The 23,789-nt window shown below is 39.3% G+C and overlaps 3 protein-coding genes across 4 annotated transcripts; 2 read left to right on the top strand and 1 right to left on the bottom strand.

Moving 5' to 3' along the window:
* Nucleotides 1–3,393: 3,393 nt before the first annotated feature.
* LOC128365989 (TRIO and F-actin-binding protein-like) lies at nt 3,394–8,853 on the top strand. Its single transcript, XM_053326634.1, has 10 exons — nt 3,394–3,477; nt 3,597–3,686; nt 3,921–4,015; nt 4,756–5,383; nt 5,543–5,777; nt 6,764–6,875; nt 7,033–7,192; nt 7,338–7,451; nt 8,441–8,527; nt 8,692–8,853. The coding sequence occupies exons 1-10, from the start codon at nt 3,394–3,396 to the stop codon at nt 8,836–8,838; spliced, it is 1,752 nt and encodes a 583-aa protein (XP_053182609.1). The 3' UTR covers nt 8,839–8,853.
* Nucleotides 8,854–9,084: 231 nt separating this feature from the next.
* Nucleotides 9,085–11,958, bottom strand: smdt1b (single-pass membrane protein with aspartate-rich tail 1b). 2 transcript variants are annotated; one of them, XM_053338774.1, is made up of 3 exons: nt 11,767–11,958; nt 9,483–9,646; nt 9,085–9,323 (listed from the first exon to the last, which is right to left on the bottom strand). In XM_053338774.1, the coding sequence occupies exons 1-2, from the start codon at nt 11,926–11,928 to the stop codon at nt 9,509–9,511; spliced, it is 300 nt and encodes a 99-aa protein (XP_053194749.1). In that variant the 5' UTR covers nt 11,929–11,958; the 3' UTR covers nt 9,085–9,323; nt 9,483–9,508. The 2 variants fall into 2 exon arrangements, with proteins under 2 accessions (XP_053194749.1, XP_053194741.1); XM_053338766.1 differs by having other exon boundaries at nt 9,088–9,323; nt 9,479–9,646; nt 11,767–11,957.
* Nucleotides 11,959–14,048: 2,090 nt separating this feature from the next.
* zgc:158803 (LUC7 domain-containing protein) lies at nt 14,049–23,314 on the top strand. Its single transcript, XM_053338686.1, has 10 exons — nt 14,049–14,562; nt 15,008–15,102; nt 16,623–16,721; nt 19,450–19,560; nt 19,729–19,872; nt 20,276–20,452; nt 20,570–20,736; nt 20,824–20,853; nt 21,223–21,378; nt 22,191–23,314. The coding sequence occupies exons 1-10, from the start codon at nt 14,502–14,504 to the stop codon at nt 22,432–22,434; spliced, it is 1,284 nt and encodes a 427-aa protein (XP_053194661.1). The 5' UTR covers nt 14,049–14,501; the 3' UTR covers nt 22,435–23,314.
* Nucleotides 23,315–23,789: the final 475 nt, after the last annotated feature.

Here is a 23,789-nt window from a genome sequence, read left to right as displayed (position 1 = left end):
TGAACACTGACATATTGTTTTCTTTCTGTAATCATTCCTCTTGTTCACACTGATTATTATTATTATTACTATTATTATTATTGAACACATCACTCCTGCCCTGCAGCAACTTCATTGGCTCCCTATCAAATCCTGCATTGACTTTAAGATTCTACTCCTCACGTTCAAGATCCTTGACCTGGCACCATCATATCTCTCTGAACTTAATCACATCTACACACCTTCTCAAACTCTCTGATCCTCATCTGCCAACCAGCTCTTTGCCCCATCTGCCAACTTAACCACCATGGGGTCAAGAGCCTTCAGCTGATCTGCCCCCCGCCTTTGGAACTCTCTCCCACCAGACATTCACACTTCTGACTCTGTCTCCACCTTTAAATCCCGCCTGAAAACGCACCTATTCAGAGTGGCATACTCTGTCTCACACTGACTATGCAATCACATTCTTGTTTATTTATTGTACTAATGCACTTTGTAGTCACATTCATATTTATTCTTTGTCTTTGCACTAAATGTTACCTGATTTGTATTGTTTGATGTACTGTTGTTGTGTTATATGTGCCTTGTAAGGTGTCCTTGAGTGAAATAAAATGCATTATTATTATTATTATTATTATTATTATTATTATTAGTATTATTACTATTAGAAGATCCCTTCATAATGCACTTTCAATGTAAGTGATGGGGGCCAAAATGTAAACATATGAAGCTTCAACTGTCCAAATCAAAGTCAAGGAAACACTGTCCGATGAAACACAAAGAAGGAATTTGGGCCAAACAGGACTGTAACATTGGCAGATATGGCTAACTCATTCTGCTGAAGTGTAATATGAGCTTCAAATAAATGTTTAACTTTCATTTTGCACAAAACCTCTTTCAGTGTTCATATAGACACCAGACTATTGTTTTTTTGTGGCAATAACTTTTTTCCCCCCTTACCTGTTTTATTGACACTCAGGACACAGAAAGGCAGAGCCAACCAAAGTATATTAACAAATACACTGAAGTATATGGCTATTAATGCTGATGAAACTTTCTATTTTGAGGTGGTGATGACCTTGGATGACTACATTACGCTGGCTGATATTCCAAAAATACAGCTAGAGTCAGAAGAAGAGTTGCCAAGCCTGAGGAGGAGGAACCAGAGTCCCAGTCCATGCCGGGACCAGAGGCTCAGAACACCAAGGTAAAAAAAAAATTGAAGTGCCATTAATTTAAGTATACTTGGTATACTGCACTCATGAATAATGTACAATGAGTGTGCTATTTTGATATACTAATGATGTACAATTTAAATTTTAACATGTTTTTGATTTTTTTTTTTTTTTTCACATTTAAACTGAAACACTTGAAGACCTATTAGTATTTTAAGTGCACAGATGTACATCTAGAAGGATAGTACACTCTCAAGTAGTTCAGTGACACACAATTTTTTTCAGGCTCTTAGAATTAGCACCAAAAGTAATAATGTACTGATTGATATTTCAGAATAATTTAAGTATATTTTAGTATACTTAATTTTTACCTGGACACACAGGTTGGTAGAACCATACATGGGACTGTATGATGTGGTAAATTCATAGCTAGTCATGACTGAAGTCCCACAAGCTTGCATTTATTCTGCATTCCTAAAGTACATGTTTCTTTAAACACTTCCTTTGGTGGCTGGAAGATAAGTAGTGTAGCAAGTATAAAAAGAAGACTTAAAACACTTTGATGTTTTTTTTATCTGACCATAAGTAATTGCTTTAGATATGACTGAACGAAAGAAGCGTGCTGTTTTCCAGAGGTATGTCAAGTTCATTAGGATGAAAAGGATGAAAATCATGCTCATAGTGTGTTAGATAATTAGTTATTTGGTTTTGTTTCATTTATTATCCTTTCAGAAATTCTGCATGCATTAAGTTTATGTTTTGTGCTTTATTCACTTTATCTACGGTGTAATTTGGTTCTGAAGGTATCAAGATGAAATAGATATCTATAGTTCAAAGCTTGAGTCAGACGACAGAGGAAGAGGCAGAGAAAGAGGCAGAGACAGACGAGAGAAATGTCGGGACTCTGAGAGTGGTCGATCATCTCGAAGACAGTCAACAGCATCTCTTCACACACAGGTACAATTAAGTGATTGCAGACACATTTACCTTAAAGTATGACTAAATTTGTAATCCTGACTGTTCATTCTATCCAAGAACTCAGACACTCAAAGTGGGAAGCACAGATCTTCAAAGGTGAGGGGGCGGGCTCTTCCTGAAAGTCTGCAGACACAGGTGAGCATAGTCCCATGACTTCCTGCATCTGTGTGAATCACATGAGTGTTTGGAGGAAAATGGGTCATTCATACATTCATTCTAAAGCAGCTCCTTGATATTTATTTCAGCTCTTTTACCCCAGGCACCCCTCTCACAGAAGCACCTTGCAGGAAAAAGCCATTAGTTAGCACTCCTGCTGTTTTAGGGCAACATGTTCATTTGATAGTGTCTAGGATTCAAGTTGATGTATCCTGCAGCCTTGGCTCTGTTGTGTCATGCTTTAAACTTCTCAGCCATCAAACACAAAACTGCAAAACAGAAAACATTCAAAATGTTTATTTATGTTTATTGATTCGTAAACAACCACACAAAAGTTTGTGGTAGTTCAGAAACACTCATGTAACAAGAGCTTCATGTGATCTGATGATGATTTGTGACTTCCTCATTCCATCTCTTGTTATGCATTCTTTTACTTTCTCAATCTCTCTCTGTCTCCTCCTCTCTCATAATATATACACTGGACGCCATCATGCATGCATCGTGAGTATTTAATTTTATTTTGTGCAAACATGCACCAGCAGCACCTCTTTATTTTCAAGTCATTTTGAGCTCAGTTCCTTTTTCTCTTCCTGTTTCCCACCACTTTAAAATGATCACAGTTTGATAAAACTAAACCTCTTCCTTTTTTAATGTTCCCGTTCTGCAATATATTTCTCATTTTGACATGCTTTAATGGTTTGCCTGCCTGTCTATTCTACTTTCAATGACGTGGTTATCTCACAAAGACAGTAGCTATTCGCATGCTACTGACAGTTTCCGTTTCCTGTACAGTTTCGCAGTCATTGTGAGACAGAAAACCCACACAGAGCCTCTCATGCTTGCTCTTAATACTTTAATTGCAGATGTTATGACTAGAAGGGGTGGATTTCCAGACTGGATGAACACGGCAAGGTAAAAAGAAGTTTCTGTAATATTTATTCTAATTAATTCAATTATTTGAGTTTCCTGGTCTAATTCCTGTTGTAACTTCAACCTCCGTACAAAACAGCAAGAAGGAGACTCAACCCATAAAGTATTACAATAGTAGTGAAAATACCATTAGATGTGTTTTATTCATACACTACTTATTAATTTGATATTTAATATGTTTTTTGGTCAGTGGAGGAAACACTGGTTTGTTCTGAATGATGCTTCGCTGAGGTACTACAGAGACTCAGAGGCTGAGGAGGTAAATTATGACTTGATATATGACAAAAAAGACATTTCTGATCAGCTTTATTTCATTCTTCATTGATGTAATGTTTTGGTAAAAACTTTACAACCTGTGCTCTTCTTGCTGCACTGCAGTTAGATGATCCGGACGGAGTGATCGACTTGACATCCTGTGTGAATGTGTCAGACTGTGATGTGGAGAAGAACTATGGACTGCAGATACAAGTGTGTGTCTACTCATGTTTTGCACATTGTGTTGTACAGTACACTCAGACAGATGGACAGTCAGACACCCCCTCCACCCCCTAATTTCCACAGCAATTACATGTTAGTCTGCTTCCTGTTTAACTGTGTGTGTGTGTGTGTGTGTGTGTGTGTGTGTGTGTGTGTGTGTGTGTGTGTGTGTGTGTGTGTGTGTGTGTGTGTGTGTGTCTTTCTCCATCTTTTGATCTCCTCCAGACAAAGAGGGCAGTGTTCACTCTTTCTGCTATGACCTCCAGAATACGGCGGAACTGGGTGAAGTTACTAAAGCAGGCGATCCAGAACAACACGCAGTGAGTCTTAGAGTCCGCTGTACTATAACCAGCTGCAAAACCAACGAACTGACTTCACTAGACTGATGTGGCCTACATTCTCAATTCAGTCTATTTCAATGTGAAAGTATCTTGTTTGCCTCTCTTGCTAACATGGAAACATAAAATCGTGACTATATAACAATTTTTTCACACACATAGAAGCAATGTAAACAGTCAAAATATTTTACATGTAATAATGAAAAAATATATTAATAAAGATAAATAATAGAACAATTAAAGCCATCCATTGCTGTCCAACACTAAAAGGACAAATTATATTTTAAAATGTGTGTGCACTTTAATGAATTATATTATTATTCATACATTTATATTATATTATATATGTATTTTTTTACATCAATATAGGCCAAGGTATTCAACAATACAATAATTAATATACAGCAAGTGTAAAATATATGTGTGTGTATATATATGCACATTTATACACATACTATACATATCACCACACACATACAGATAGATAGATAGATAGATAGAGAGATAGAGAGATAGATAGATAGATAGATAGATAGATAGATAGATAGATAGATAGATAGATAGATAGATAGATAGATAGATAGATAGATAGATAGATAGATAGATACCATAAAAAATGCAGATGTGAGTGATTGGGTGGTCTGTCTGCAGTGATCCCTCTCTATCATATTTCCTCTGATGTGTAACATTACCCTCCTTTCTTTGCCTCATTCTGCTCTCAGCCAATCAGACACTGGCAGCCAGAAAGAGAACCCCCTCTCCCAGAGACCGTCGTCATGCCAACCCCCTACTCGGTTCACCTGTAAGGACTCTGGCTTTCAACTTCTGGGTTCCTCTACAGCAGCTGCAAACTCCCATCAGGCTGACCACCAGCCCCACTCTGCAGACGGGGATCTGGAAGCAGCCGTGTTTCCAGCCACTCAGAGGGAAGAAGGGGAGGGCTGGGACCGTGAGCAAGCCAAGCGATTGGAGGAGAGGAACAAGTGGTTTGAGGAGGGGATCTCCTTCAGTGAGATTGGCAGCAGGTGGGACTGCATGGAGCTGAAAAAGGGGAGTATACCTGTGCCTGTAATTGAAACTATGGACTCAGAGGTCAACAGGAAGTGGATAGAAATTGAGAAGCTGTCGTTTAGGGACATGAGCGCGCAGTCTCTCATTGGAGCCCAGGCTCAGTCAAGCACCCCACAGGCACCCCAGTCTCCTGTTAGCCTCCAGACTTATCAGTCCAGCCCCGGAGAAGCTGAACAGTCTGTCACTGGGTCACAAACTGATACATCATGCTCAAATGAGGTTCTTCCATCTTTAAATGGTGCCCAAACCATTCAAACAAATAGAACCCTTCAAAAGGAGGTAAGAAAGACATTAAATTAAAACATGCGATGCCATGTCATCAGTGCAAGAAAATTATGTTGATTTCCAGAAGTGAAAGTCATAGGCATGATCACCACTGCTCCATTTTTCTACAATTTCTCCATCTCTTCTTTCACTATTTGCAAATACATCTCCCAGGCCCTCTCTCTTCGAAAACAAGTGGAGAGCATTAAGAGGGAGCGTGCAGCCATGGGGATAGAGGTGGACAGCCCATGCAGCCCCGGGGCACCCTGTAGGGCCAGGCTGGAAGCCATGGAGGTAGCCCATCAGAAAGAAATGCAGGAGCTGCAGGAGAAGCATGCACGGGAGATCAGGGCGCTGGAGGGAAAGAGAGACAAGATGCTGCAGGAGGAGAGTCAAGCAGCTGCTAAAGGTAAGACAAACTCAACTCAATTTCTTAAGTACTTCAACCATTCTTTCCTGTTTATATTTTAGATGTTGAACCACAATCTCCTTATAAACAAACTATCCTTTACACCATTATATCAGCAAATCAAACTCTTGCCAAGATGTTATATGTTCATTCCTTTACCTCAATATCCTGTGTCCAGCAGTCGCAGTCCAAATGCTATTGTTTTATTTATACTGACACTTTTACTCACATGCAAGACACACATTGATTAACTGCAATCTCTCACAATCAAAGGATCTGATGTGGAAATTGTTAGAGGTTTTAGATATTTGGAAACTGTAATTGATGGAAATTTTAACTTCTGAGAGGTGCTGACCATAGTAAAAAACATGCAAAGATTATGGCAGTTTTAATGACATATGGAAGATTCCAGGTATAACAACTTACAAACATCATGTTATAATGAGGAATGTTTGTTACATTGATTTTGTGAAGATAAAGTGATATGTTGTGTCTTGAGAAGAATAATTTAGTTCCCAGTGATAATGAAAAACAGACAAATATGTTTTTGTCTTTGTGGCAGCAATATGTTGTTGTACATAGATTACGTCTACTCAGTATATCGGTTGGTTTTGGAGTGAGCAAGCTAACACTGGAAATTGTATTTAATATAATGTTATATGATCTGATGGAAAGTATTTTATTTCTAAACATGGTCACATGGTAATGAAACTGAGAAACAAAGCAAAACTTCAGAGAGACTTATAAAACTAAAAGGAACTCATAGAGAAATAAAGATATAGAAAACTATGATTTAGGTAGCTTTCCATATAAGAAGTGATCCTTGTCAGCCATTGAAAATAAGCTTTGAGATTTTACCCTTGAGGATACGTTATAGTCTTTTAAAGTCATGTTGTTTGTTAATGCTTCATCATATCTTGTTTTGACCACTGTGTAATGAAGCCACGCAGTTAACTTCCTAATTCATAAGTAACGCTTAACCACAGCTATGGAGGCGCTGAGAGCAGCTCACAGGGAGGAGCTGGAGAAAGAGGTGGAAAAGGCCAGGAAGTTGACTGAGGGAGCTGCACACGTGGATCCTTCATACAGAGGGCACATGTAAGTTTATTATGATCGTCCTGCTTAACATGGTAGGAGTGATCTCCATCTCACAGGCTCTCGCTGCAGGCTTAAGATGTTCTACACTCAGCCATGACCCCTCGCATGATTGTGCATTATGATTTAACTACATAACTCGTGTGTTTGTGCGTGTCAGGCCGCAGGCGGACATCTTGCACACTGAGTTAGATGATCTGTCAGAACGTTACTCTCAGAAGTGCCTGGAGCTGAGCCGTACCGAGCAGAGCAGCAAGAGCAGAGAGACTGAGCTCGGATGTAAAGAAAGGGAGTTGGAGCAGCTCAGGAGAGAGAACAAGGTTTATAGCAATGCCTGAATTGATTCTGCTTAACTATAATAACATACACAATATGTAATTCCCATAAAATCCTGGCTTTTATATATGATAAGACTGAACATAACTGAGCATACAAGTTCTTCATACAAACATTGTCTTTTTTCAGGAGCTTAAAGCCAAGCTGGCGGAAGAGTTTAGTCGCATGCGTTATTTCATCACAGGGCAGAGGTCAGACACGGTATCTCCTGGTAGCAACACGCGCACTGCATTGGAAGTAGAGGTAGGTACTGATGGTAAAAAGTAAATGTCTGTGACAAGATTAGATCCTATGTAATCTCAATTTACACAAAGGTAGGTGATGTACAACACTAAACCCCTTGCTACAGTTTAATTTCACCTGAAATAGTAACATGAAGAACAAATGTTTGATTGGGACACAGAGAGCAACATCTGATATATGTGCAGTGGGATTTAATGAAACTGATTGGTTAGAGCATTTTCTATGAATGGGCCTCATATCCTCAGTAATGGCTCCCTGTCGTGACATTATCACCCTTTTCTGTTTTTTCTAGTGGCCTCATTTGTGTTGTGCGCCTGTGGTTGGTCCCATTTTAGAGCAGCACACACTGCCATCTACTGCCTGAACTACAGAGCGTACTGCAGAATACCAACATGTTGCAGTACATCACTAGTGCAGAGAAAGCTTTTATGAATACATTTCCTGATATACTATATGAAAAGTGGAGGAGCTAAAAAACAGTGTAAAAATGCTCCATTACACATAAACTCCTGCATCCAAACTCTTAAGTATCATTAGTTAATATCAGCAACATGCATTTTAAGTATCAGACGTACAAGTATTTGTTAACTGAGGCAAATTGTGATTATGTTTTTATATTCTATTGGATTTTTGTTACTGATGTTTTAGTGTGTATTAACATTGTAAAATTGTATTCGATCAAAGCAGACCTAATTTTAACCACATTATATGTTGTTGGTTGGTTAAATCTGGGACAATGTATGTGACCCAACACTATACAATAATTGATCATGTTTTGTATCTAAAATCTAAATCTGCAAAGTAACCAGCAAATAAATGTGGTGGAGTGAAAAGTGCTTTACCCTCTACAATGTAGTGGAGTGCCTCAAAATGGTTTAGTATGGCACTTGAGGAAAGTGTCCCACAGACATAGAGGCTTTCCTTTTCTATGTGAAAATTTAAGATCTCATTTATCTGTTAATAGTAAAATTTCACATTTTGTTTTTCAGACGCTATTAAGAGCAAAAGAAAATGAGGTGCAATATCTTAAGAAAGAAATTAGCTGTCTACAGAGTGAAGTCCAGTCTCTTACTAAGGTAAGTTCAATGTGTCTGGCTGTATTACACATATTTTGAACTCTATATGTCCTAAATCCAAATATACACTGCAACACTGGACAACTTTGATTTAAACTATCCTGCGAGTCCTTTCCTGCTTGATTGTTATATGTCTACCGAATTTCTCCCGACTCTCTTTTTAGGAGAAAGAGGTAGCTTATGAGCGCTTTAAGGAGGCCTATGTAGAGCTGAGTGACACGAAGGGTCGTAGCCAGTTGGAGAAGGAATCTCTCGGCAAACACTTGAAACTGGCGAACGCTGCACTACAGGAAGGAGCGAGAGAAACCTGATCAATGAGGACAACTATTAGAAATTACCGTTATGAACAAAGACAGCGAGCCAGTAGAAAATATAAACTATTATATTCTGATTATAAGTGTTATTATTTTTCTGGCTGATAAATGATTTTGAGATATCAGAGTACGGCTTGTTGTTACTATTATGTTTATGTATTTAATAGGAATCATTGTTCAAAGACTGTTTTCTGTTAATATAAAATAAGAAAAAAGTGATTTTCCATATGTATCGACTCACTTTATTGAGTTGACAAGACACAAACATGCAAACAAGAGTGAAGGCATGACACGTAGTTTTGATATAGCCTCACATGATATGACATTTCTTAAAAATTGATTTGGTGAGAACAAGATAAACAGCAGAAAAGAGTGGATGGAGATGGGTGGAGGTAGAGGGATGAATTTGGAAGTCAAAGTGTCCCATCTTCTCCATCTTCCTTGTGCCGGCTGATATGGTTCCTGTGAGCATTGCAAAGCACCTTGTGGATAAAAATAATAATAATATTAATTCATTGGTTTTAAGCGGTTACCAGTTGTTATTACTGCACTATTTTACATTCAGCTGACACACCTATTTAAACAAGGTGGGACTGCCAGTAAAAATACTTGCGCAATACAGTAGGGTGTGGCTTACATACACTTTTTTTCCCCCTCTCAAGTCAGCTTAGTCATCATCATCATCATCTTCAGGTACAAAGATGTCGTGCTCCTCCAAGAGAGCAGCAAAGTTCTTGCTGATCAGTGTTCCCACATACAGGAAAGGCACCACCACTGCTGTCATGCGGATAAGACCAAACGCCGTCTGGAGAACACAAGGAGGAAATGTGACTTTAAAATTAAAAGGGTAATCCAAGGAGGAGCACAAGAACTGATTACTTGCAATGTGAACTGGCATACATTGGTAAGACCACCAGAAATAATGTAAGATCTAGTCATGTGGCTGTTTTCTGAGGTGAATCACACAGCATGTCCACTGTCAGATATGTGAGGATTTAGGTTGTAAGACATCCACGCAGAGGGGGAGAGACATGCTCCAAAAAACTGAACTGTTCTGGATACACAGACTGGGCACTTTGACCCCAAAAAGCCTTAATGAGGTCTTCATCATTAGACCATTTTTGTGAATGAATCTTGTTCTTATGCATTTTCAGAGTCTTCTTGTTTTTTCACATATGGCATTTTCCCATAGTCAAAATACAAAGTCTTTCAAACAAGAGCTATTTGATCTGCAAGGTTTTTTTTATCCAGCGCCCATCCTGTCGGGTGTCGGAATATGCTTGTCTTTCTTATTGTTACTTACTGGTCACACTACTAACCATGAGTATATCTCACACTGTAGTTTGCTCCAAGATAGTTCTTCAAACGCTGCTACACATTATTTACTTGATACATTTTCAGGTTCAAATTTGATAAATTTATTATAAAAATAAAAGCATTAAAAAATGCTTGGAGTCCAAAAAAGGGTGGACTATCAACTAGGCAAAGCAGGCAATCTGCCAGGAGGACCCTGAAGGTTAACTTAATATGACATTTGGGAGATGCTATTTGTCCAAAGTACAGACAAGATGAGGTACAATCCAAGCCACAGTAGATCAAGGGGAAGAGAATAAGTGATAAATAAGAATAAGTGCCAGGAGACTACAGGTGTATGAAAACGCACAGTAAATTACATTTTTAGAGAGACAAAAAAAACAGGAGAGGTGGAGAGAAAAAGAGTATGAGAGTATATACTCTTGCATGGGTCTTCTGGCATTTATTGAAGAGAGGGACTCTGCTGGCCAAACTGAGTTACGCAACTAAAGATGACCACTGCCTGGAAAAGGACGTTAACAGCATATTCAGTCAGATAAAATTCTTTCTAATATTATACAGCCATATGACCAAGTTAGGTTGTTACCAATCATGATGACCAGATTTGTTGTGGAAGCAAAGCTGAACTAGACACTAATGTTGTCAGGAAGAGAGCAACAACCTCAGATTAATTCATGCTTCCAAGCTAATTTAGTGTCAACTGCTTTGTGCTAATTTAACTGAAAATGTGTTTAGCAATACACACCATTATAGCACAAAATACTTTATTAATTAATTTTGTATCAAAGTCTAAATCTTAGACCTTCATTACCTCAGTGCATACTTTTTAACCCACTGAAGGTTAGAGGATAGGTTCACAATTTGTGAAAGTGTCTTAAAACAGAACACTGATAGAGGTTTCCTTGCTGAAATCATTCCTCCTGTATAGTGGCTAATAAAAGCCTCAAGGTCTGTATAAACAGGAGGAATGATTACAGAGAGAAAAACAACATTTGAAACCCTTCATTATCTCAGTGTATATTCCTTTACCAACAGCAGGTTAATCCAGCCTTCCTAAAATGGCTCTGGACATCATATTTATTACCATTTGAAAGCAATTTTCATGTTTTGTTAAAGCTATACTAGACCGTCTGATACTGGGTAAACTGGAGGCTTAAATTAATGTTCCATTTACCTGTACACAATATAGTAATTTCACTTACACATATAAAAAAAAATCAGATGTTAGGAAGCATAAGAATGAACATGTAATTTATTCATTTTTTACATGTCATGCCTTGACAACAATGCACACCAAAAGCTGAAGTATTCACATCAAATTATTAATCGTCAAACAAAACAGTCCATCTTCTAGTCATACAATTATTAAATTACCTAGGCTACATAACATGTCATTTGCCATTTCAACTTGCAAAATATGGATGTAATAACTTCCTGAAAGTGCCTATATGTTTGCGGAAAGACGCACTCATTGGCTGGCCTGACAACGTCCTGCCTTCCTATTGGCCCCAGCTGCTGTCAGTTCAGCGCTAAGTCCCGCCTTCGCTGTGACTCATATTTTTTTCAGGGCTTTCACCTTTTTCAGCTCGGTAACCGCGGTGGAAAACTTACTTTGTCTGGTTTCGGTAGGATTGCCCCCGATGCTGTTGATACTGCGTTTCGGCTTTGAGTCATCTTTGATATGTTAGATGTTTTCGAGCCGGTGTTGCGGCTCATTATCGCCGCATTTCTGGTGGAGAGCCGCAGTGACAGCCGCAGTACACCCGTCGCCATTTTTCCCTGTAGTGGTAGCGATAGAGAGAGGGCGGGACCTGCAGGAGGTGAGGGGCGTATTTCACAGGAAACACCAACAGTGATCATACATTTTGATAAATAATTTAAAAAAACAAAAACCCAACAACAACAATAAATTATTAAACCACTATGAAACACGGTTCCCTAAAAACCTCTGACACAACAATATATACGAATATATATAAATATATGAATCCCCACCTTTTCTTTGAAATGTATTTATTTATTTACTTTAATTTTTTTTAATTGTGTTTTCATTATCTTTATATGTAATTTATTATGTCATATTCTTAAATAAATAAATAGCATCTAAAACCAGGATAGTAACGGCAGCTCTGACGGACTTGGATCAAATACAAAGTTGATGTCATGTAATTTATTTCATTTTTCACAATTATGTTGCCTTTTGTTGCTTTATTTACATCAAAGATGTAGGCCTACAACAACAGTCATACAAAAACATGCCCTTAACTTAACCTCATTTTGGAGTTCAAGAAGAAAACTAATTTAAGATATTCCTCACTTCTTTAAAACTTTAAAACTGTTTAATTTCAGATGTAGCTGCACTGCACTGACACTTGAAGGCTGTTTTATATTCATCTGGCGAAAGTAGAAAGTTTATGCCCTCATTGAAAGTCTAATTTTAAAGGGTAGGCCTATAATTATGATTTCTGACATCACAACTAGTTCGGAGCCAATCCCAGTCCAATTTAAGCAAGTGTGATGTAGAAACTTGAAGCCTCCAGCTCACAAAAACTGAGAATTAACTTTACAGTGAAGTAGGAGACATCTTGTGCCCCACAGTTAAAATTCTGAAAGGAAATGGTCTAATATTTGCTGATCAGATCTGCTGATCCGCTGTTGCTCTCGATCCTCAGAACAAGGCGTGAGACAGAGGGTAGTCGGGCATTTACTGTAAGGGCTTCTCAATTGTGGAATGCACTGAAAATCCGACAAGCTACCATTGTCCTCTTTCTTAAAAACGTATTTGTATAGGTTGGCTTTGAACTAATAAGTCCTTTCCAACCTATATGCTTTTATTATTGTTTATTGTATTCATTGTCTTTTATCTTTGTTTATTTCTTGATTGTAGTGAAATTATTTTGCACTTTGTGAACTCATTTTTCGAAAGTTGCTATAAATAAAGCTTATTATTACTATTATTATTATTATATATGCACATTCATAGACTTTGGAATTTTATGAGAGAGAATGAGTAGATGTCATATTAATGATTTAAAGTGGTAATTATACCTTTATTTGTAGTAGAAATACATGTTGGGAGGGGATATTTTTTTATCAGCAGGCAAAACTAACAGACTGCAGTTGGTACAAAAATGCTGCAGCCAGGCTTTTAGAAGGTCTAAGAGAAGTGACCACATTACTCCAGTCCTTGCTGCCTATCACTTGTTACCTGTGAGTTTTATAATTGATTTTAAGATTTTACTGCTGGTTTTTAAAGCATTGAATGGTCAGGCTCCTGCCTATATTTGTGAATTACTAACTCCTTATGAGCCAGACCGCTGCCTGAGATCCTCCAGCAGGGCCCTGCTGATGGTTCCTTTCAACATGTCACTGGAGGGGACGGGACCTTTGCTGTTTGGGCTCCTCAGCTGTGGACCTCCCTGCCTGGAGATCTCAGGCAGGCAAACTCAGTGTCATCTTTTATGTTCTTAAGACTCACTTTGTATGGCTTTTTCGTATCTCGTGGTATTTGTTGTGTTATGTAATTATTGTACATTGTTGATATTTTTACTTTGGATCTTTTACTTGCATCGTCTGTTTTTATTGTAAAGCACTTTGTAATTTCATTTTGAAACGTATATAGCCTAGATTTATTATTAGGCTAATAGTAGTAGTAGTAGCCTAGTATTTACATGTGTTATTAAAGTTAAATTACAAAACATTTTTCAAAAGTTATCAAAATATGTTGATAATAAACTGTTCATGTAATCTTAAATGTATTATAAAAGAGGTTAAAATCCCAAAATGTGTATAATCCAAACATTTGGTGTAACGTCATCAAACCAGCGCGCGAGGACTGACTGCAGCACTTCCTCGAGGCGGAAGGACTGTGAGCGCGCTCCGGGCTCCGCGGGCACGAGCACGGAGGGGAAGTGCAAAGACGGAAGAAAGGACGCAGAAATAAACTTGCCAACTTCTGGCTGACCGGCTAGAAATCCAGTTATATGCTATGTTACACAGAAACCGGCTGGCCGCGTTGATATAAGTGTAGTTAGCTAACCAAACGGCCCGACTCTCAGCTCGACAGCTGCTCCAGTTTTCAAACAGGCTGCTTCACCGACCTGAAGCCGCTAAACTCTCATTTGCTCAGCTACTGTTAAAGCTCTGTGATAACCACTGAAGTGTATTAACGCGACACAACACCAGCTCGCACTCCCTGAAAGACTTTTTCTCTCTTTGTGGGGGAAAAAAAGTTGTCCGCGGCGGCGGCGGCGGAGGAGGAGCCGCCGACGAGGCCTGCAGTCGAGGCGGCTGCATGTGTGAGGACCGCTGCGGGCGAGGAGTGACTCACACAACCATAACCAAACATGTCGGCCCAGGCACAGATGAGAGCCATGCTGGACCAGCTCATGGGGACGGGGAGAGATGGTGAGGAGCAGGCTGTAGTTAAAAATCAAGACAGGAGTTTTTGTTGTTGCTAGTGTTAGCCGGTGAAGCTAACCCGCCTGGCTGGCAGTGACAGAGGCATGCTTTACACACCAGGCTAGCTAACATGAGGGCTAGCACAGACAGCAGCCGGCTATAGCTACCTGTTGTCTTTGAGTTAGAGTTTTCACGGGAAGTTAAGCTGATCCTCCACTAAAACTCTATTGATCACATTTTAGCATCAGACGGCGCCTGGGTCAGCTTGCTGTTTTGTTCAGTTTATTTCCACCAGTGCTGCCATTTGATCAGACTCTTGTGAATTATTACAGCTGTATGACTCATTCATTGCTATTATGGTAGTAAGTTGCAGTGTTACATTACATGGCAGTATTAAATATATATATACGTCCTAACTTATATCTGTCTGTCTGCCGTTTTCTTTTTAAAGGAGACACCATGAGGCAGAGAATAAAATTCACAGATGAGCGGGTCTGCAAAAGTCACCTTTTGGATTCATGTCCTCATGATATTCTGTCAGGCACTGTGAGTATCTCTCTCTCTCACACACACACACACACACACACACACACACACACACATACATACATAGACAGAGAGCATCATCATGTATCATGCTGCAGTCTGAAAGTATTAAGGCTGTTATTGGTTTTGGGTCTACTCCAGCTCATTGTATTTGAAATAAAAGGAGGACCGAGGTAAAAATGCTGACTGTTCTGAGCATTGAGAGTGCGTTCACATTCATATTTTGTGAGTATCATCTTTGTCTTTTCTATCTGCAGTCTTCTCATTTTAGTGCCATATAGCATGGCAGTGAATATAACATACAGTGAAACAACTCTTTGTCCACCAAAGTGGAAAACTGTCTTTGGCTCACCACAACATGAAGACTCACTGCACATGATTCTTACAGATAGTGAACTTGTCAGCGCTAACAAACATAGAGACATGATGACTTTACACACTGAAAACAGTTCATGTCTGTGGCTTAGATAGATAGAGTTAAAAATACTGATGGCACTTGGGATGAAGAGGATGGGAGCTATTCACCAGGATACTCCTTGCTTTCATCCTCATACTTTCCAGAAAGAGTTTAGTCAAGGACTTTTGGGTTTTGCCAACTATTCTGCTGGCCTTCAGGACAGTCCTGGAAAATGTATTCTTACGCCTACAACTTAAGTGATTGTACCAGGCAGCATGATCTAAAGTTAAAACACTCAAGAGTTTTGTACACTGTTTCTAAAATGTGTTGACTAATATGGAGGCTACTGAGTCTTCAGAGGCTTTTCAAAATATACTCTGTATTTTTTATGTAAGCTTATCTGGAAGTCAAGAACTGTACGAAGATATTTAAAGCCTTCTACATCTTTAACATGTTGGTGATGAAAGTGAAACTGGCTCTATTTTTAAATCTTGTTTTGTGCAGATAATTAATTCAAAAGTAAATGTCCACACAAGACTAAGGGAAGAGTTTATTGTGGCCATAAAATTGAACCTAAGTCTTCAACAAGCAAGAAGTGCAAAACATGCAACCACATGTCACATGCTGATGTTTTTTGGACCATATACTTCAGCCAGACATTGACTGCAGTGGATGGGATAAGATGACAAAAGAAGTTTATTTGAACTTGTCCTGTTACCTGATTACAAAGAACAGAAAGTGTGTTTAAAACGTTTTTTATATAATGTGTATGTGAACACTCTGAAGTTAAAATTGAGTCTCTTCTTTAACCTCATGGTCATTATTTATTTTCAAATCTGATTTGCTGGAGGATAGCCAACACAAAAGTGATGCTCTCTTGCGCTGTATGTAACCAATATGTGGCCTTTCAGCACAGTCATTCAAAGTATGTTGTATTTACAGGTGTTCATGTATTTACAGGTGTTCAGGTGTTCATGTATTTACATGTGTTCATTTAGATGGGGATGACATTTTAAAAAAGGGATTTGTTTGAGTGAAAAATGTGAAGTTTTAGAACTAATTTCAATGTGAATGAAATGAGGAAACATGCAAGCCTAATCTGTTGTCATTCTGGCTGCTGTAGAGAATGGACCTGGGAGAGTGTATGAAAGTCCATGACCTGGCGCTCAGAGCAGACTACGAGATTGCTTCTAAGGAGCAGGAGTACTTCTTTGAACTTGATGTGAGTCATAACACACACAAACACACCATTATGTTCCCCACATAGTATTTATTGTATTCTACAATAACACTGTACTCACTCACTGAATAGTTCAAAAATGGGGCAATTACATTAACAGAGTCCAAAGTGAACACTTACAAAGTGCCAGATGCAGATAAACAGGTTTTGACAAGTAATAAATTAGGTGTTAATCAGTGATGAATCTTTTGAGTCATTATATCTGTGAGGCTAGAATAATTAGGTCCTATTATTTTAGCAATTATATGAACCTCACTGAGCAAATAAGTTCCAAACATCACCTTTAAGGCAGCGGTCAGAAACATTGTGTGTAGTGTGGAGGCAGTTGTTGGGCAGTAATCTGTGTGAAAGCACAGATAATTCTGCTGTTTACCTCACAGTCATCATAATGCAGGATAAAATTATTGTCACTGTGATAACTTTCCAAAGTTGTAAAAGCCTGCCTCATGGTATTCGAAGCCACTTTGTTTTGTGCTACACCAGTGCAGCACAACATTTAGCTTTTCCCAGTTATATTGTCAGTCTCAATATACTAGGTACATATCTCAACTTACACTGCACAGCTTCACTTTTTAGATCGCCTTTTAATATATCAAGCTAATAATTAATGGCAAATATTAATTAATTTCTCCCTTAAATCTGCCAAATGGCTGTTTTGTATATGCAGCTCCTTACAGACGTCCAGACTGACAATGCTGCTTTCATGTCAAACTTCAGAAAGCCTGGGTGGTGGTAAATTAATCCACTTTGCATACTTTCTGTCATGCGATGACAGCCACCTGGAAGAGAAACACGTTGCAGAAGATGGGTTGAAGCAACTAAAACCTATGAAAATTGAAACTGATGACACACTTTACAGTTTTCACACAGTACAGTCATTCGTTGGACTGATTCCAGACTGGTTGCTCATACTGAATGCTAAGCTGTCTCTAGAGCATCACTGATTAAAACACCTGACATGGGTGGACATCCGTCACATCCATCACATTTCTGGTAATGCCTGCCCTGATATCTGGATGATTCAGTGGCTGACTGTGGAAGATTTAATTTGATGAAGCTGTCTAGTTTCTCCTCTGGAGACTTTACTCTTCTGAATCAAGAGTCTTAAGGATCGATGATGTCATGCTGCACAGATAGTAAATCTCAGTGTGATGGGCTGTATAAATAAAGTTGACCTCACTCAAGACATATGTTAATTTTGTTAACAATAACCATGACTGAATATGTTCGTCAAAAACATTTTTACATGACTAAGATGAGATGATGACGAGACAGCCTTGACGTCATTAAACACTGACTGTGACTATATAAACATGCAACATTGTTGATGGGGGGGACTGAAAGGTAGTTTAAATCATTTAAAAATTACCAAAATCTCTCGTTATTTTTTAATGACAAAACGTTTTAGACTGACAGGAGTCGTAGCCTGAGCAGCACAGCAGCAGAGAGTGTGTCTACACTGGAGGTGTTCAGGTGCTCTGTTGACTGTAGGTCACCCATGCTGGAAAGCACTCAGAGTCTAATACACAATGACTGTAGTTACACACATAAAACAGAGGAAAATAGACTTTAGGTCACATTTACGTGTATATAGAGCAAGCCATTAGCCCGCCTGTGTAGACAGCCGTATTGATTAAAATAACAGTGTACAACATTAAATTTGCTTATTACAGTGGGTGTTCCAGCAAATGTTGCCTTGTTCGATCTTTAACACTGATGCCATGTGAACTGGCTTGCTATACAGCAATTTTGTTAACCGTAGGGGCATAAGGCTGGTAACCATAGGGCACAGAGGTATATATTCTTTTTTTATGCCAGCAGCTTGCAGTTAGTATGTGAACAGTAGTTTTTTGGCCAAACTACATTTTATTTCTGCTCAGAACAGAAAGCTAAGTTTGTTCAACCAAAACATTTGGTTTAAAAAAAAATTCAAAATAAAAATGCTAATCAGTGTTTCATGTCTGGATGCTGTTTCTTAAATTGAAACCGTCACACGTACAAGACACATTCTGCATAAACTGCTGCACTATTAATCATTCAGCCTGTGGTCTTCATCAGATAATGAAATAAGATGGACTAAAATTACAAAATGACTGTCGAAATGTTCATTATAATCTGATGACTAAAAAAGACGAAAATGTCAACAGTTCTCATTGACTTAAACTATCGTGAAATTGTTATGGTTTTCTTTGACCAAGATAAAATGCCCAGACTTTGAATCAACTAAAACCTAACTAATAAAAGCAGGACAAAGTTGACGAAATATGTTTAAAAACTAACAAGGACATGTAATACAGAACTAAGACTACATTTAAAAAAAGCTGATAAGTGAACACTACTTGAAAAGCAGCACAGCATAAAAGCGAGTCACGCAGCTTTCTAGTTGTGCTATTCTCATTTCAGAGCATGTCAGAGTTGAGCTCAGTTCTGACTGACTACATACATTTGTTGGAGACATAACTTTCAAACTTTGTTGGCACACTTAATAACAGGCAGATATGCAGTTTGTTGTATTAGCAATACATTAAACAGTACTAATGAAAGTTATAAAGATTTATTGTCTGAGAGTTTTATAAAAAGAAAAGAAAAATACCTTTGATCTGTTTTCCATCAACGTAAAAGTAACATGTTGAATATTCTTTTAATGCCGTGGGCTGCAGTGGATATGTTACTCACACATAAAAACCTCATCAAATTTTTCTTTGTGCAGGCTGCTGAGCACCTTCAGTCTTTTATCGCTGACTGTGACCGCAGGACTGAGCTGGCCAAGAAGAGACTAGCCGAGACGCAAGATGAGATCAGCGCAGAAGTGACAGCAAAGGTGACAAGCGCACTGTTGACATTGTTATTGTGATTGTCATCAAGTCTTCATGCATAATAAATCCCCATACCACACAACATCTTATCAAGAATCTGTGCAAAGTCACTTTATTTATTTTTTTTACAGCTTAGGGCTCATTATGTTGTCTTTTCCACCTGCCTTTATTAGGCCGAACGTGTCCACGAGCTGAATGAAGAGATCGGGAAGCTGCTGGCCCGGGCGGAGCAGCTGGGAGGCGAGGGCAACGTAGATGAGGCCCAGCAGTTGTTGGAAAAGGTGGAGAAGACTCGGGCCTTGAAGAAAGAAGCAGAGGTGAGAGACTTTTAAACTGCTGTATTATAAGAAATGAGAAATCTATTTTGTTAGAGTAGATAAAATATTTGGACCTGTATGTCACCAGCCGGACCAGAGATAATAAGTTTGTCTGTGAAGGTTTACTATACAATTTACTAATGACACTGATCTTAACAATGGCCGCATGGTCACACTCAATGACTTCACAGAAATGGAAAGAAATCTGATAGAGATGACAGTAAACTGATGCTCCTGTAACTTTAATTTTGAGCTGTCTTGAGTTTATTAAAAGAGGTCACATGAACAAGCTGTCTTCTTCTCTTTAATGCTCAAGTAGAGTTATTACCTTTTCATGAATCATGAAATAAATGCTCAAATCTTCATTTGCTGCAGCTCTTTAGTCTCATGTTTGCTCTTGCAGGATGTGTACAGGAACTCGATGCCAGCCTCCAGCTTTCAACAACAAAAACTACGGGTGTGTGAGGTGTGCTCAGCCTACTTGGGTCTCCATGACAATGATCGTCGCCTTGCTGACCACTTTGGGGGCAAACTGCATCTTGGTTTCATTGAAATCCGTGAGAAGCTTGAAAAGTTAAGGGTAAGGGTCACACCAGAACTACCACGTACTCCTCTAATTTGCATGATTTTTGATCTGTTTAGTAGAACCTGCTAATTTGTGTTACCTTTTTTTTTTCTTTTCTTTTTTTAACTACAGAAAGCTGTTATTGAGAAACAAGAAAGAATGCGAATGAGAAGAAGAGAGGAACGTGAAAAAGAAGATGAGAGAGAGCGACAGTGGGAGGTTGAACGGGAGCGAGAACGAGAGCGTGAAAGAGAGCGAGAATGGGAGAGGGAGCGAGAACGGGAGCGGGACCGTAGGAGGTAAGAGACAGCCTGACTCCAACTATGTAAAAAACAACAAAAAAATTGTGTCGTCTGGAAACTAAAACTGATCTGTTTCTATCTTAGGTCAAGATCTAGAAGTGGAGATCGATACAGGTATGACTGCTTTGACCTGAAATGCTTAAAAGTTTGTTTTGTCTAGTGTACTCGAAAACCTATCCCACAATAAATATTTGTCTAAATCCCAGGCAAGGTTGGCACGTATTGTTTTTGCAGAGTACAGGGATTTTGAGTGAGTGCCCATTGTGACGCTAGTTGTGTGCTATGCTGTGGTTTCTCAGAGAACAGTGCATCATATGAAGCTGTTTTTAGCATTACAGTACATACACACAAGGGTATAATGGTATACAAAGCCAGCTGTGATACAGCAGTGTTGAAATGTTGAAATATACAAACACTCAGGAGAGTGATAAAAGTAATCTGAACCCTTACAATCTGTCTTCTCCATAAAATTGTTTTTCCTAGGGATGGAGGCAGTTCATCCTCCCATCGTTCAAGACGTCACCACTCCTCTCGTTCCAGAGAAGAAGGTGGAGACCGGGATCGAGATAGAGAGAGGAAACATCGACACAAGGACAGGCACCGCTCACGCTCCCACTCTCACAGGCACAAAAGGAAGAGGTGGGGCTTAAGTATCTCGGACTCTGTGTTTCTCTCTGTACTTCATGTGTCTCCACAACCATTCATCTGATCGACTTCACTCTTAGTGGGTGTATTGCTGGGGATCCAACACAGTGCAGTATCGAGTGCCAGCTCATTACACTCATTATTACCAATTAATGATTGAACATTAACATTCTGACATAGTGTTTCTGGTCGCAGCTTTTCTAGCCATTACTGTACTGTACTGGTTAAGCAGCCAGTCGTAGCCAGTGATCAGACTGATCAGAGCTGCCATGAGGAGTACAAAGACGTTAAGACGAGGGGAGGGCATCTTCTCTTTTGATAACGTTAGAAGTAAAGTAGGCTTTGCTGTCTGTTTCCGGACTCGATTTTAAAAAGATGGGAAAAAGAGGGAGAGCTGAGAGGATCAGCGAGAGAGATAGAGAGAGTGGTGATGTTTGAGTGAGCTAGAGAGTGGATGAAGAGAGCGAGTGGTGGTAGCGAGAAACATCAGAAGAAAGCTGGTGAATCAAAGAGGTAGAAACAAAACTTTCTGATTGTTTCATGGCAGTAACAAATAAACACTCTATGACACTCATAGAGAGGAACAATTTGTGTTTGTTCATGGTTGAGGTGCACTAAGTTGTAAGTTAGTTGTACTGGAAGTGTATACAATTTCAACACTTTAAAAGGTAACTTTCATGAATAGTTGCTTCCAGGGCTCAAAATAAGCACCAGGCAAATGCTGGGAAAATATGCAGGTGGCTTAAAGATGTGCTTCACACACCAGCCAAAAACACGATGGTAAACTGTGGCTGATTTTCTTTTAGGTCTTCCAGAGACAGGTCATCTAACACTCGTGACAGAGAGCGCTCGCTGTCCCAGGAGCCATGTAAAGAGGGTGGAGGAGCAGGAGAGAACTGGCGTGACGAGAAGGCGGATTTTGGAAACTGGGAGGACAGAGGGAGGTCCACTTCCCCGGACACAGCCAGGGGCCGGGAACGAGAGAGATCCCTGTCGTTGGAGCGGGACCGACGCTCCAGCTCAGAGGAGCGAGAGTCGGGGGAGATATGAACAGAAGGGCCGAGAGTCCGGGGAGATACGAACAGGAGGGGACGCCTCCAAAGTCTTTGATTTGGATATATTGTTTAGTCAAAGGAGCGTGGAGAGATGAGTGTTGCTGCGAATGTGTATGTGTCTGCTTTGTATGTGTGTTCATGTTTAAAATGGGACATGTACATTTGCGGGTTAGGCAGGTGGAAACTTTTCATGGGGATGAGGGAACAACTTCAGTGGTGGTGGTCGAGCTAACATGCAAAGCAACTTTTATAAGACAGTGGCGTTGAATTGTGAGGCTTGAGTGGCGTGAAAGTACAGTCTTGTTTTTTTTTTTAATGCCATCTTGTTGATCTTGTGTACAGTTATTTTGACAGTGAAAGAAGTGAGGAGACAGACGCCCTACTTTAAATCTGTTTTTATTTTACTCACATGAAGTGCTGTTATTTTTTTATCATTAGTTAAATGTTATTACTGTTTTCCCATGTTCCATTAGGAATCTCAGTTTCAGTAGCTGTGGATTTATTTACACGGGTTGGACTCACTAATGTGGCATAACCCTCGCAGTAATGTTTGAAATGAGCTGTGAATGACTGAAGGCACTTCTGATGGTTGTGTTTTATTTGCTGCCTTCAAGCCATAACAATCTCATTTGGGAAATCTGACACACACCCTTGAGCCTGCCTTTTTAATTCAAGATTCAAAAAACCTTGCTTGTCACCTGAAAGAAGTCATCCAAATGTGCCCACTCCGTTCTTGACATGTGTATGCATATAGATGATGTGCAGATTTACATATTGACACGAGGCCAAGGGAGTTGTGTCCTGTGTGCTGTGATACGACCTGGATGTACTGGGGGAATCTACTTTGCTGTGCCACCATAAACTGAATAAAATTTTTCTGCTTCCATTGAAATACAATGTTTTCTACAGACCACCCATCTCTCTACAGCTCAGTGCACCCCACTTATTTTACATGTGAAGGTCAGCTTACTTGTATCTTGTTAAGCTTTCCAAAGTATCTGCTCAAGATTTTTAACAAAAAGCTTGTTACAAACAGGACATTTACTAATGAAAAAATGCTCCTGAGCTGCATTATGGGAAATGTAGGATCCAGCATTTTTGGTGGTTGACATACATCAACAATAGTATGGCAACTACCATGGACAAAAAATCAGGATGTCAGTCTCTGTTCATTTTTGATGATTCTTTTTAAGAAGTCTTTCTCTTGTCCACCAAGTTAACCATAGTGTAAAGGGCTGTCCACACTGAGAACAATAACTGTAAATGTATAGTTTTAAATGTCCTAATTCGAGTGGATAGTGGAGTCCACACCACATCTATAACAATAACGATAGAGGAGAACGATAACAT

This window comes from Scomber japonicus, chromosome 2, assembly GCF_027409825.1.
Source record: "Scomber japonicus isolate fScoJap1 chromosome 2, fScoJap1.pri, whole genome shotgun sequence".
Taxonomy (NCBI): domain Eukaryota; kingdom Metazoa; phylum Chordata; class Actinopteri; order Scombriformes; family Scombridae; genus Scomber; species Scomber japonicus.
The sequence above is the reverse complement of the archived record's forward strand: the minus strand, read 5'-3'. Positions and strand labels throughout refer to the sequence as shown.